This window comes from Acanthaster planci, linkage group LG01 (genome assembly GCF_054643075.1).
Source record: "Acanthaster planci isolate LZ-2023a linkage group LG01, COTS_SCS, whole genome shotgun sequence".
Taxonomy (NCBI): Eukaryota; Metazoa; Echinodermata; class Asteroidea; order Valvatida; family Acanthasteridae; genus Acanthaster; species Acanthaster planci.
Window position 1 is genome coordinate 5499799 of NC_141777.1, and position 14027 is coordinate 5513825.

At 41.3% G+C, this 14027-nt stretch overlaps 1 protein-coding gene across 6 annotated transcripts in view; it reads right to left on the bottom strand.

Moving 5' to 3' along the window:
• The window catches only part of LOC110981902 (serine/threonine-protein kinase D3-like), a 75895-nt gene that overhangs the window by 15381 nt on the left and 46487 nt on the right, over nucleotides 1-14027 (bottom strand). For all 6 annotated transcript variants that reach the window (XM_022239916.2, XM_022239912.2, XM_022239913.2 and 3 more), the window contains 8 exons: nucleotides 12498-12629; nucleotides 11823-11977; nucleotides 10363-10567; nucleotides 9518-9595; nucleotides 6835-6991; nucleotides 4658-4781; nucleotides 2699-2776; nucleotides 1422-1701 (listed from right to left, as the gene is read on the bottom strand). In XM_022239916.2, the coding sequence (XP_022095608.2) occupies nucleotides 1422-1701; nucleotides 2699-2776; nucleotides 4658-4781; nucleotides 6835-6991; nucleotides 9518-9595; nucleotides 10363-10567; nucleotides 11823-11977; nucleotides 12498-12629 (1209 nt within the window). The remainder of the gene's footprint in view (nucleotides 1-1421; nucleotides 1702-2698; nucleotides 2777-4657; nucleotides 4782-6834; nucleotides 6992-9517; nucleotides 9596-10362; nucleotides 10568-11822; nucleotides 11978-12497; nucleotides 12630-14027) is intronic.

Below are 14027 nucleotides of genomic sequence, written 5' to 3' on the forward strand. Positions count from 1 at the left end.
CCTCTCCTTGACCAACCTCTCAGTTTCTGACTTGCACTCTTCTTATCAAAAGCACAGACAGCAATAAAAATCCTCTTTACACACTCTGAATCGTCCTACTTTCTCTTCAAGACAAAAGAAAATCTCTTGCCCCAGAAGAAATGATTCTTCCATCCTTTTCCGAGGTCAAAGGTCACACTTGCATCACCTTTACTAGTCCTTACAAGTATTTAAGGTTCTTTTCATACTTGCTTTCCCATTTTCATGATACTGATGCTGAATGCTGATTGGCTGTGTCTTAAGAAACAAAAACCAAATACTGAATTCGGTTAGGGGAAAAAGGAATCCGGCCCGAGTAATTATAACACCAAAACAATTCTGACTAATCTGCCCCGAGCTGAAGTGCACCTCCCGCCGGCGAAAGAGAGACAGCTGGTTACAACCGGGTTCTTGCACGCGTTCTGCGTGTACGCAAGGACCATACGTTAGGGAACAAATTCTTTACAAATACTCAGCGTGCTCCACTTCAAACGCGCCATTGATCTCCATTATATACACGCGCCTACGCAGTGAGTACCAAAAACAAGCCCTCTTTTGTTCCGCTCGGAGAAGATAGCTCACTACAGCGAAAATCTTCAACAAGCTGCAAAGCTAACAAAATGCCTACGTAATGAATTGATTTGCAGAAAGAAGGGAAAAACACAAGCCAGTCCTCTGTGCTAAGCATTAAAAATTTGCAAACGAAAATTAAGTCTCATTTGCACTATAATCCTACAAGCAAAAAAGATGGTCTCATTTCTTGAAATGAGTACGCCATTTGTTATTCACTGAAATGCTTCCAAAGTTTCATCGGTCAGAGGTGAACAAATCAAACAGTTGGCTGGAAAGGGAAATTCCTGACTATTTGAAAGATTTTGAAGTTGTCCATATGCTCAGAATGGAATGGCCAATGAATGAGGCTCATGCCCATTTCCAGAGAGTTCTAGAAAGAGGCTGAATAATCACTTCATCAGTTGAAACTATGCCAAATCTGTAACAACTTCACATTTGACCTCTCCACGATGACAAAAGGGAATAAGATGGAGCTGGTCTCGAAAAATAAACCAGTTCGTGGATATAAAAAAATATTAGTCAGTAGGTGTCGGAAGTTGGGACTAGTTGAATTGCAAGTAACATTCGATACCGTCTACTCTAACAAGATTGAAACTATACTTGTATATAGCTCAGAGGAAAATAACATAGTTATATGGAATAAATCTTTACAACCAAGGCTCACATTAACCACTGAAGTCACTCAAAAGGATCTTCAATGATGGCCCCCAATCTTTTGTGTATGCATATGAGATACCATACAGAATGCGGAGCAGCCCGGACAAAAAGGGCCTTAGTGGAAACTTGGTGGGTGTGAAGAAGGGATCTGTCTTGAGGACGGGGGGACTTACTGGGACTGGAGCTGCTGGTGACGCTGGTGGTGCTCTGCTGAGGCGTGACGGGCATCAGCGCTTGGCGGATCTTCTTCTCCCAGATCCGGGCCACCTCTATGCCGATGCCACTCTCCGACGGTGACTCCTCCCCGTCCACCGTCAGGGTGGCCATGGCGACCTCCTTCTTCTCTCCGACGAAGTAGATGGTGCGCGCCGTCTTGATCTCAAAGCAGTGGCTGGATTTGTCGTCATCGCTGGAGACGGTCTTCACGGCCAGGATCTCAGATAGCGGGATTTCCTAACGCATCATTTCAGAAATATAGATCAATTCAGTCTTTAGGATTGCACGACGTCGTTTTACCAACTCTGATGATTTAGGTGACATTTTAAATAAACTACGGTTTATCTACTCACAGCAATAATTGTAGTATAATAGATTCCCTGCTCTTCACTCTACTCTTTTATGCTATATATATGTGTATTCTTTTACTTTCAATATGAGGAAGATGAACTTCCCTTCAATGCTACTGCATAAATATACACTGACGAATTCAATGTACTTGGAAATGAAATAGAATGCTATACACCAGAATGCTGTAACTTGGATAATAATCCTATACACCAGTGTATAAGTACTTTTCAAATACCAACTTCCCTGTCAAATATTGAATTGATTAGGTGTGAACACAGCTGGAGAACACAGACACTGGATGGCAGGTGCATAAAGGTAACATTACAACATGTATTGAGACTTCCAGCCATTACAGTTTTGGAAAAACTGGGGTATCGGCACAATTGACGGTGAGAAGTCTTGATGCTTCGCTGTCATCTTACCTTTGTGCATTTACCATCCAAAGTCAATATTTTCCGGCTTTACTGACACCTAACCAGTTCAGTACTTACTTGGCCGTAAGCCTCTTCATACTTGAGTGCTCACCTGAAATGCCCGTACATCTTGCTTATAAAAGTATATTCTACAGTCAGAGAGTTACTGAGCATTTATGAAAGTCCTCTGTAGGTATATGCAGTGCGTCTTACATGCAGGTAAGCTTGTTTACACCATGAAAAAATATAAGACCTATTCAATGGTTGACATCAGTCATGTCAGTACCACTAAAGAGACAACATGCGGTACTGTACATACTCTGTATTGTGTACATAAGGCAGCACTGTTTTTCCAGACCAACTGTGTCTTCATGTTTGCAATTCATCCCGAGACGTTATTGATAACTTGGTCAGTTTTGACTGTTTGAGAAGTTTAGTTGGCTAGAATGGATCCCAGGCCTTATTCTCACCTTGTAGTACCGCGTGCTGCTGTCGCTCTGGTACAATGTGATGGACTTGGTGTCTATCCTCCAAAAGTGACGCTTACGCTAAGCACAAACAGGCCAAAAACAGACATGACCATAAGATAACAATTAACTACCTTGCATCGTTAACAGTTGTCTGTTACAGAAAAAATGCCAGTGGTTTATAAATTGGTTGGCAATGCCATACCTCAGTCCATCACAAGACCCTGCCAGTCAACTGCAAGTCATTCAGTATTAAACCAAGTTACAAGGAACTGATATGAACTGTGACAAAGGCAAATTTGTTTTTTGGACTTGTGACAGGATTCAACTACAACGCTGGCGGTCCGTAATCTCGAGGAATCCAATAAAGGTGTCGTGATGCTTTCGGTTTGTTCCCAAGTACTTGAGGAAACTTTCAGAAGTCAACATCCGTCTCAAACCATACAACATGTTTTTTCCTCTGGTTCTAATTTATACTCATTCGTCATTAGAACCAAATTCTACAATTTCACCAGTCCGGAGTGCTATACTTCAACAATGACCACTATGGGCTGAGACAGCCCTATTGGATGGATCTGCTTGCCAAGTATACAATCAAATATAGCAATGAATGCTACTTTAATAGTCAGCACATTTCAAAAGCTGAAGAAGAATTTTGGGGTCCGTGTAGGCATAAGGGGATAGCTAAGGATTTGTGCGAACAGTAAGCATAAAATGATAGTCTTAAATGCAAGATTTTGTGAATAGGAGAACCATGAATGTATCGGTGTACTAAACAAAAATATGGGATCAACTTGAGGAATGAAAATGTGCATTATTTTGGGTTGTATGTTTGCTGCCCCCACTGGCGTTGAGGAAACAATTTCTGATGTTGGGACATTTGGAACTGAGTTGTGGAAATGGACAATTTGTCCCATTACAAATCCGTTGCTGTAATAACTATCATTCAACAAGTGTGTAGTCCCCGGGGTAAGTATGAGTGTGTAAACGCCTTAAATCGTGGACCTATAACAATAGGGGTCAATAGGTCCACGGTTGCCGAAGAGTCCACGGTTGGAAAACGTGTACAAAACATATGGGAGGTCTTCTTAAAAAGTATGAACAAAAGAGGAACGATAGGGAGTCCAGGATTGAAGGCGTTTACGCACTTGTGTGTGTGTTCAAGAGCATAATGCATATAACTTTAGCACATAATTGACTAAATGGGTAATTCCAGAAATTAGGGGTCCAAAAGTGTGACATTTTTGTGTCCCTGTTACATCTGACCGTTGTTATTTGACATGGAAATATCAGCGGAATTGATTTCAAACTATTACGATTTGTTTGGCAGGTAATTTGCATTAATTCCTCACTCTCGGAAATTAGAAAATGTGTTCTGAACTTACAAAATCATATGTCTGATGTGATAGGGACACGAAAAAAACACGGACCCCTAAGTTCTGGGATTACCCAAATACTAATAAAGCACATCACATACTGATTGACCTGCAACTTAAATTTGAGACTTAGATGCACCATCACTATCAAGATAATGTCCTAACTTGGGCTTGTTAGGTTTTTACACTTGATCAGAGCATTTACTGCTGGAATCAAGAGAGAATTCCCTAACCATTGGCCTCACAATAATTTGATATCCACAATATGAAAAATGGAACTACACAGAGCCAGAAAATCTTCACTCGGAAGACAAATGAACACAAAGCTTAGATTTGGAAAAACAACTCAGATATTTTTGCAGGTAGTCTGCAAGACATTTTTGCCAGTGCTTGCAAGTTTACTCCTTGAAGGAAAAAGAGATGGCATCTTTTTGTTTTACACAGGAACGGTGTCCCCTATGGTGAGATGCAATGAGCACACACGACCGATTTTATTCAAAATTTTTGGTCACAGCATTGGCATTATAAGCCAGTTGCGACTTTCTCCCCTGCTAGTCTATTCTAGTCTATCGTTGGATACTCTTACCATGCTGTCTTTGTCGGTGCAGTGTACCATCCAGCCTTCCTTCAACACCTGGGAGCTTCTCCTCTTGGTGTGCTTGACAGACTGCACGATTCGCATCAACGGAATGTTGTTACTCTGAACGGGGCTGGAAAGACAGACAAAGAAGAACCGTGAATCCAACAGGCTTGAGATGTGATGTTCAACAGCGGGAGAGAACTGTGAAAATGTGAACTTCTGTACCATGGAACATTGCTGTCATTTGCTAGAAACTGTACTTATCAATAAAATGTGGTAATTGTCAAACCAAAGCAAATTGAGATGGTTCGCTGCATCAGATGTGGAAGGAAACCTGCAAACTGTTTGCCGCTTTGAAGCCTTCATATCACCAGTGAAGCCAAACACAGGTGTGACCAGCAGCCCGTCTGAACGGCTTCATCAGAAGATGAAGGAAATTACATATGAAAATGTACACTTTCAACCACAACTTTCAAAATAGAGAAAAGCAAATCAACTGATTTTCATACAACACAGTTTTAAGAAATATGGAACAGCAATGAGCGAAAAGTATGAAGGCAGGGATATAAGGCCAAGGACGCAGGAGAAGGAGAGCTAGGGATGTAAGAGTATAGGAAAAATTGGTAGGACATGCAGAGAACTCAGAGGAAAGTGATGTGTGAAGAGAAAGGGCTCTGAGGGAGGAAAGAAGGGCTGTGAAAGTGAAAGTAGAAAATGACGAGATGCGCTAAGAAGATTCATCACCTTTAAGAAATGACAATGGGGATAAATCAGACAGATTAGCCTTTCTGTTTGTGAATGTTGAGGCTGCCGTGGTCACGTCCTCCGAAGACAAAACATCCGCAGATTCCAAATGCAAAGCTAAACCTACTCATTCTGCTCTTGAAGTGCTTCTACATCTCTTAAAATCCACAGGAGAGAATGGTTATGTATATGTAAGTTGTCAAAAGAAATGCAAACGATAAGCGCCAACCGATCTTTCTTGAGGGTACTGCACAACACTGTGTGCTGTATGACATCAGCTACTTCTCAAGTGATTCTGCCAACCATTTTTGTGGCTGGCCTCAGATCTCCTGTCACAGGAAGAAACCCCAGATGTGGTTTGGCAAGCGGCACAACAACAGCTGAGCGTAAAATGTTCCGTCCTGGTAGGACAGAACCCACAGCCCAAATAATCAATCACTTGACGTGAACCTGACGGTCCTGTGGAAGGATATGACATGGTTAATGGAAGTATCCACTATGTGCTGTCATCACAGGCCCTGCTGAAAAATCATATTGTCAAATTATCTTCATAAGACAACCAAATTAACGGCAGGCATGTACACTCAAAGGTGACCTTGATGCGACAACCAAAGCAGGCAAGACCTGTAATAAACACGCACCCACAATTATACTGTGTTTCTAAAGACAGCGTTTACCCAGGGAGGAAAACTGATCGTTTGTCAGTAAGTGTACAGTCTCATTAAAAAAAGGCCGAGTCGGGAGTACTTGGCTACGGCTAGCAATAACCGTGTCTATGGGTAATAGCCACAGCCGCTAGCCCTCAGCTTCCATAGGCAAGTACGTAATTATCAGCCAAGTAATTTGGGCAAAGGCTTAAAAGCACTCACAGGAATTTTCAGGTGTCATAGTTTGGCCAGGACTGAGGAACAAACTTGATTCTCTTCCTTATGGGGGGGAGAGATACTGGCATCCAATTTATGAACAGAAACCATGCCTCTTTTTCAACCACTTAAAGAGGGCATTAATCCTCAACTGGTGCAGGATTTGAAGGTGCATGGCACAACCTGGTATACCATACACATATCATATGCATATCCAAGGGTGTACAAAACATCTTGGATGAGGGATCCTAACATGGGATATGGTTACAGGACCCAAAGGTGTGTGACAACTTGGAGTACCCTAGATGTAGGGTTTGAAGGTGTATAAACACATCCAAGGTGCAGGTAAGGGATCCTTAAGTGACCAACCAAAGTATATAATGGCTATAGGACATACAGGTGTATGAAACAAGAATATCCTAGGTGCAAGATCTGAGGTTGTGTGGCTCAACCTAAATATCCTAGGTGCAGGAACTGAAGGAGTGTCACATAACAACCAGGGTCAAAGATTTAGAGGTAACCTAACCTGGGACTTCTAAAGTGACAATTCAGGAGAGAGGACAGTAATGGACCAACCTGAGTGGGTTATCTGGGCCTGGGGGACTACTATCAGCCTCTGGTCCAACATCCTCATCTTGGGTGTCTCCTAGGCTGTCCCGATTGGTTGAGGTGTCGTTCTCTTCCGTTTCGTTCTCGTCGCTCTCGTTCAGCTTCTCTTGGTCTTCACTCTCTCCTGAGAACACAGGGGAATCTATTTGTCTCAATTATGAGGCCATTTGCATCCAGTAACAAGTGTGTCTGGCTGGCTGCAGGACAGGCCTGGATTCCAGGGCAGTGTTGTAGTCAAGTCCATTACAAGTCCAGTCATAAATCCAGGGATGAGGTTCTCAGAAAACAAAAAAAGCTGAAATTTGCGAGCGCGCAGCACGAAGCCCTTTACGGCATGCAGGCCCCAGGAAAAGTTTCAACTTTAGATGCTCTGTGGTGCAATCTAATGCTTAACCCCTCTGGGACACATTTTACAATAGAAACATTTGTGAAAGACCACACTCTGAAAAACCTAGCCTAACCTTTTTATTATTTGTTAACTTGATATGTGTTATACGTGGTAACCCCTTTGTGCCGGGCAGTGGCTATAGCCGCCATAAAAATTGAGATCCTCAGCCCGCTTTTTAGCTATTATTCTCGGCCCACGCTCGAGCGAACACAGTGAAAGAAGGTAGACCCTGCCTCTTGTATATATGGTAATTGGTCTTTGTGCGTAGCCCAGAAATGAAAAGACCGATTTTGCATCATAATCACCAGCTTCACAATAGTCCCCACTTTGAAAAGAGGCAACGGGAATGTGGAAAGGTGAGTAGAGCCACATGCCACCGAACAATTAGCCTTTTCACCGTGTAATTCAAAGCGTGCAGAGCACGCAGGGCCACAAACCGAGAATCAGTGTTGTAGTCGAGTACTTTCCGAGTACCAACGTTCTCCGCAAAATACTGAACTGGGTAAGAGGGAATAAGCCAGAGTGCACAGGCATTTGATGGTAAATGTGCAAAGGTAAGATTACAAAATAAATGTTAGACTTCAGACACTCCCAGTTGTGTAAAATTTAAGTTTTAAGGAGAAAAGTACTCGGAAAGTACTCGGCCGAGTACTTTCTAAGTAATTTTGTCCTAAAAAGTTAATTTTAATCAAACAATGAAGATCTGAAGTCATTATGTTGCTTTTTAATCTTACCTTTGTGCATGTACCATCAAATGCCGATGTACTTCAGCTTTGTTCCCTCCTAACTAGTTAAATATTTGGTAGAGAACTTGGTTCTCAAAAAGTACTCGACTACATCACTGCCAAGAATTTGCGGTTTGGCAGGTGGCCTTTGTGAGCGAGGCTGGAATGCTTGGAGTCAGCTTTCGGGAAGAAATTTCCATCGTCAAGGGGTTAAGACCCACCACATAGTTTTGTTCATCACTATGGTTTGTCGTGCTTCAAAATACATGTCGATTGCGTACATGAATACATCGATGATAAGTCGTTTTCTGTGTCTTGAGTTTTCTGTTGTATTTCAACGAAGCATAATTAATTTCTAAAGTTGCATCGCACCAATGCCTTACCAGGTTTTTCCGATTTCCAAATAAATTTGGACAAGAACACTCCTTTAATTTTGGCCTCAACCTATTCCTATCGCCAGGAATTTTAAACCCTTTGTCAATGTGCTTCACATTTCTTTTTTCTTGATGAATGACGTCTTTATGGGCAGACATGATGATGGAAATGTAAGAATAAAAAACGTCCGTTCAACAACACACACGACGGTACGGTTTTCTGTGATAACACACAAAAAGTATTCAGGGTAGCAGGCGCAGTGGCTTTGTGTGGCGGTCTATACACTCGTGCATGTGGTGAGTAGCATGAAAAGTGCACAGTCATAGGCTTATATGGGGATACGTCATGAAATAAGCCTATCAGAGCGGTTGTGACACCGACAGTTACCTGGAAATGAACACATTTCCTACAGAGATGGTTATTGGTCGGCACTAGTTTTTGTCAGCGAAAAAAACAAATGGAATGTGTCACTTTATCTTATCTCCCAATTCTAGCCTGGTACCGGTTCCGATCTGTGTGTACGTTGATAGTGTGCGCCTAAACTACACATGAAGGTACGGCATGCATGGTACGACACAGTGCCCTTCGTGGTCGACATGTTTTTGATATTCTCAGGGTGAATTGAAAATGACGTGACACATGGAAAGTAAGCAACCAGAAATGCAATTCATTTTATTTCACAACAAACTGAGGCTCAATATTATCATATCTGATACCTGAAAGTCGAAAATTATCTTGATGAAATGGTCCGACAAGTTTAAAATATCGGAATTTCTAAGTTGACTATCGCTGTATCCGACAGTCAAAAAAGGCAGAGCTTATATGCAAAACCGGATTTTCAAAGTTACAAAAGCGGAAATCTGCCAAAAAGCGGAAGAATCTCATCCCTGTAAATCCTTTCAAAAGACAAGTTGCAAATAGCAGGGTAAACAATAGCAAAGAAATGTCTCTGCTTCACAGGTCTTTTGAACAGCTTCTGACTTGACTTGCTCATGAAGGACTTGTGAGGGACTTGATGAGACAAGCTCAAACATGACTCTGGCTCAAGGCACAAACTACTGTATTATTTGGACTGGTTATAAATTGCTCTAGACACAACAAACATTCAAACACTGAACACTTTTGTGTACTCTTATTTATTTCATCACAGCAGTATACTCACGTTCGTGTAGAGGCGCTTCTCCCAGACAATCCTTTGGAACTTTCTCGGCACAGCGTTTGTGACAGTTGAATTTGCAGTCTAAAAGGTGTCCAAAAAGGTACATAAACAGCCAAATTCAGGGAAGTTGATAAAAAAGTTTTTATTTCTCCAGATTCTGCACCAAACAACAAAGATATTTATTTCAATGAATATCTTTGTTGTAAGAGGATGATGCTGTCCAACAAGTTATTTTTGGCAATGAATTTGCTTTATTTGTCAAAGGCATATAGCTACAATTTTTGTTAGATTATGTGGGTGAGATTCAAACCCACAAATGTTTTTTTCTATATGTGTCATCTTAATCCTTAAGCTATGATGTTGTAATGCAGCTAGACCATTTTAACTTCAGCATAAGAATACATAAAGGGCACAGGTTTTTAAAAATTCACGAGACAGAATACGTCTCTCTTGAGCTCCCAACTTGTGACCTGCTTCCCTTCCACATAACTTTTACAATTCAAACCAAATGCGAACAGATATGTCTTCTTTATCTGTGATTTGTTTTGTCTTGTGTAAAGTGCATCTTCAACTAACTGTTTCAGCTGATGTCAGATGATACCCATTTATAAAAAGGCTCATCCCTTTGTACTCTCCAAAGGTCACAAACAGTTGTAAAGCAAACCATAACCTAACCAAAAAGGTCTCACAGGCCACATCTAATTAGCGGACATTTGTCAACCACTGTTTGACTTTCCCAAGTAACCTACATGTATGCAAGAAATACACCTAGGGTACCAGGCAAAATCGACCAGCAGTTGACAAATTGGCCCTTGACCGAACTTGGCAAAGACTGCTGATTGGCCTACCTTTGCACTGGATTCCCTGCCTGAAGAGCCCCACCAAGAGCTTCTTACAGTACTGGCAAATCGTCGGCTTGGTGTAGCTGTGCACCACAAAGGTGTGCGGCACCTTGATGCGACTTGCCACCGCCTTCTCCACCCACAGAGGGCGCCCTCCACACGACGGTGAACGCTTGTCCTTGTAGCTGTCTGCTTTGGATAAAAGATTAGCCTGAAAAATTGACAAAAGAGAACAAGTCTAATCAGTACACAACAAAGCCTTGCTTTTACTCTTTAAAAAAAAATCATGACACTGCACTCTATACATGTGTTTATCATGTCTGTGTATCTATAGGTTTTTTAACATGAATCTCAACTGAACTGATTTGTATTAACAGGGCGGTTTTAGACCTAATGTTCCGTATTTGTCTAGCTCTGAACAGGTGGGCCTTGTGTCATAACCTCAAATTTAGAAATTGATCTAAATACTACTATGTAAAAGGATAAACAGCAGTTAAGGGGTATTTTATTTGTTTTTAAAGTTTGTGGAAAAAATACATGTTAGTTGTCAACTAGTAACCTAAGCGTGTCACATGAAGAGGAAGAACTCATTGCACACAATGTACACTGTATATCACTATACTTGACAGAAAATGTGTTAAGTTCTATGGAGGATATGTTGTCTCAAGCACCAAAAATACACATACATATTCCTTTTTCAACTCAAAGTGAGGGAATTCATGTACAGTGTACATATCCTACACAACAAGATTAAAGAACAGAGAGTTTGGGGGATGAGAAGAGTTTTGAAATCTAGTTTCATTTCCTCCTATATTCATCTATTGCTCAGTTTTGTCTGCACAACTTTTGGTTTGCTTTTGAGCTAAAGAGCACGGTTTTGCTTCTCTGGTTTTTTAAACAGATCATAATACATGTATGAATGTACTGTTCTTGTGTATTGGTAAGTTTTCATGCTTAGTTTCCATCTCGGTCCAACTGTCCTTGTTTCTGTTTTTTATTTGTCCATCCAAGGCATCTCACTACAAGCCTCCGCGTAAGCTTACAAAAGATGCCTCCATACCTTTGTATATTTTCGGCCCTCATACCCTTCTTGACAATTCTTTCTACTGGTTTACTCACTCATTTGAGTACTGTGCTTTCATTTCCCATTTTGGTATGGAAATAAATGTAAGCTTGAACTGAAGTACACTGAATAAAAATACCTTGTTCCTGATTTGGTTCGTACGACAACACCAAATACAACATGTTGAATTTTCAGTTGATTGAGAAAAAAAAGCAACGACTTGCCATTCAAATGTGCAACTCAGAAAATGGTTTTCCAGTGGTCCGTGTGAGAATGTTCAATTAATACCTGCATTCCTGTATTCAAATACAGTAATGTTCACAGACTCCCTTTGCACAATTTTCTAAGCAGAGTGACATACACGTGACTCGAGCTTTGGGTATTGCCCAATGCGGGCAGTTACCATGGGATCGCTGGTATCACTTGCAAGGCTCATCTCGGAAGAGGACCACGGTAAGCTTGCTGAGCTGTAAGCCACTGAGGAGGGCCTCCTCTTGGAGAGTGTGCAGTCATTGGGGATCTTAAAAGCACAGCGTTTGTGGTAGTTGCCACCGCAACCTGACAAAGAATAAGAGCACAGTATTTATCAAATGACAGACAGCACTGCAAGCAGAAAGATAAAGTTGATTCACAGCAATACTTTGTGAAACCTAAAGCATAAACCATTCACCCTCCTCATTAAGCCTTAAGCCTCACACTCCCAAATCCTACAATTTCCATACGATTTTACATACACCCTAGGGGTTAGGGTTAATGGGTTTAGACAACCTGAGAGCATGGGGGAGATGCTAAGAAGTTGATTGTCCCCTGCCTGCTCTTTTTGAACGTTGGTGTGCCATACAAAGACACCCATTATAAGTTCAAGTCCACCTGTGAAGTTTCAATACTTGTAGAGTACTGTTGTTATGGCCATTTGTAGTCCATGGTCTAACGTGTGTGGCCCACATGCTTTGAGCATGTCTGTGGAGAAGTAAACATTTCTGATTGATCTGTCCAAAACAAAGACCAAAAGGCTCTCCACAAAGCATCCACGCCCACCCTCATGGCCCCACTTAGACCACTCCCCCTCCCATCTTACCATGACACTTAAGACCCTGCCGGACAAGGCCGAACAGCATCTGGCCGCAGAAGTCGCAAAATGTTGGGCTCTTATAGGAGTGCACATACAACGTGTGGGGCCGGATTTGTCTGTCCTCCACAGTAGCTGTAGCTATGAGAGTAACATATAACACAGAAATCTTTCTTAGAGGAAAAGCTTGCTAATATATTGTTTTCCGATCCCATGAGCATTCTTTGGGGTGGCTCGGTGTGATGAGAGGGTGATTGTACATGTAGCATCAATTTGTACTTGGCAAGAGAAAAACTGTACATATTGAAACTTGTCTAATACATATAAAAGGATGTTTGGCGCAACACTCCTACATATGTTTTGTAACTCTTTGAGCCTGCGTATTTGGCAAGTCATGTGCAGCACCCTAATACTAAATAGTCAACGGGGCATTTACATGTAAATATAGGCATGGACATTAACCACCAGACCACAAGTATGGTGCCACAACTGTGATAGCTTTTAATGCTCGTCACCAACTTAATCTAAAGGCACTTCATTTGAATTTCAAGGGCATCAACCTTGACTCTCCAGCAATTGGTAGATTAACTTCTAAGAGGCTCAAACATTTGTATGTTTTGAACAGAATCCAATTGCACAGCCCTGCTTAACAGAACTTACATGCTCATGAACATGCATGAGCACCGAATCACTATTCTTGATTAATAGCAAAAAACAACCAAAACAAAACAAAGCAAAAATAAAACATGTTGACTGTCTACCATCATATCATGGATATCCACGCTGCGAATTCTCAGCGTTCAACTCATTTCAACTCAAGCAAATTTCACTGCAAACATTTTGTGAAGTCAAGTTTGCTTTACTTTTTAAGTACATGTATGGCCAGCCTTAAAGTCATGGGGCATACATGTACTGGTACTTGCACGTTGCAAATCCTAAATCCTCTGCCACGCTTCAAAATTATGTTGTTAAGGCAGGATCTTCTTTTACATGTATATGTACGGTGCCCAGAGATCCTTTGCTTGTGGCTGGCAAAGCCATGAAGTTGGACTCTAACTACTGTAGGATTATGAAGCCGTGTAGGAGGTATAAAGTAAGCAATTCTTTGACAATTTATCAGATCTTGCCTGAGACTTTTGTGGCAATTTCAAACCTCCAGGGCATTTGCTTCTGTTTGAAAGCTACATGGTACACAGCATTGTTACACTGTCCTTAGACAGCCCATGCACATACTGGTAGATCTAGTCTGTTGAGAGAATCATTCAGGTGCGGTCATCCATGTGATGCCGACAAAGCTATCTACATGTATCTCCAAGGTTGGTACAGATTGCTGAAATTTTAAAGGTGACAATGAAATGAAAAAGTGGCAATGAATTTCCTCTTTTGAAGCAATTTATGTATTTTACTCATGACTAAAGAACAGTTTAGTATCCGAGTGCAGTATATAAAAAGGCCGTAAAAGTGCATGCAGTGAAAGATCAGTTTTTGTTCCTTTTCAAAGTTAAAACAGAAAAATGGTTTACTGTTAAAAGTTGTCCA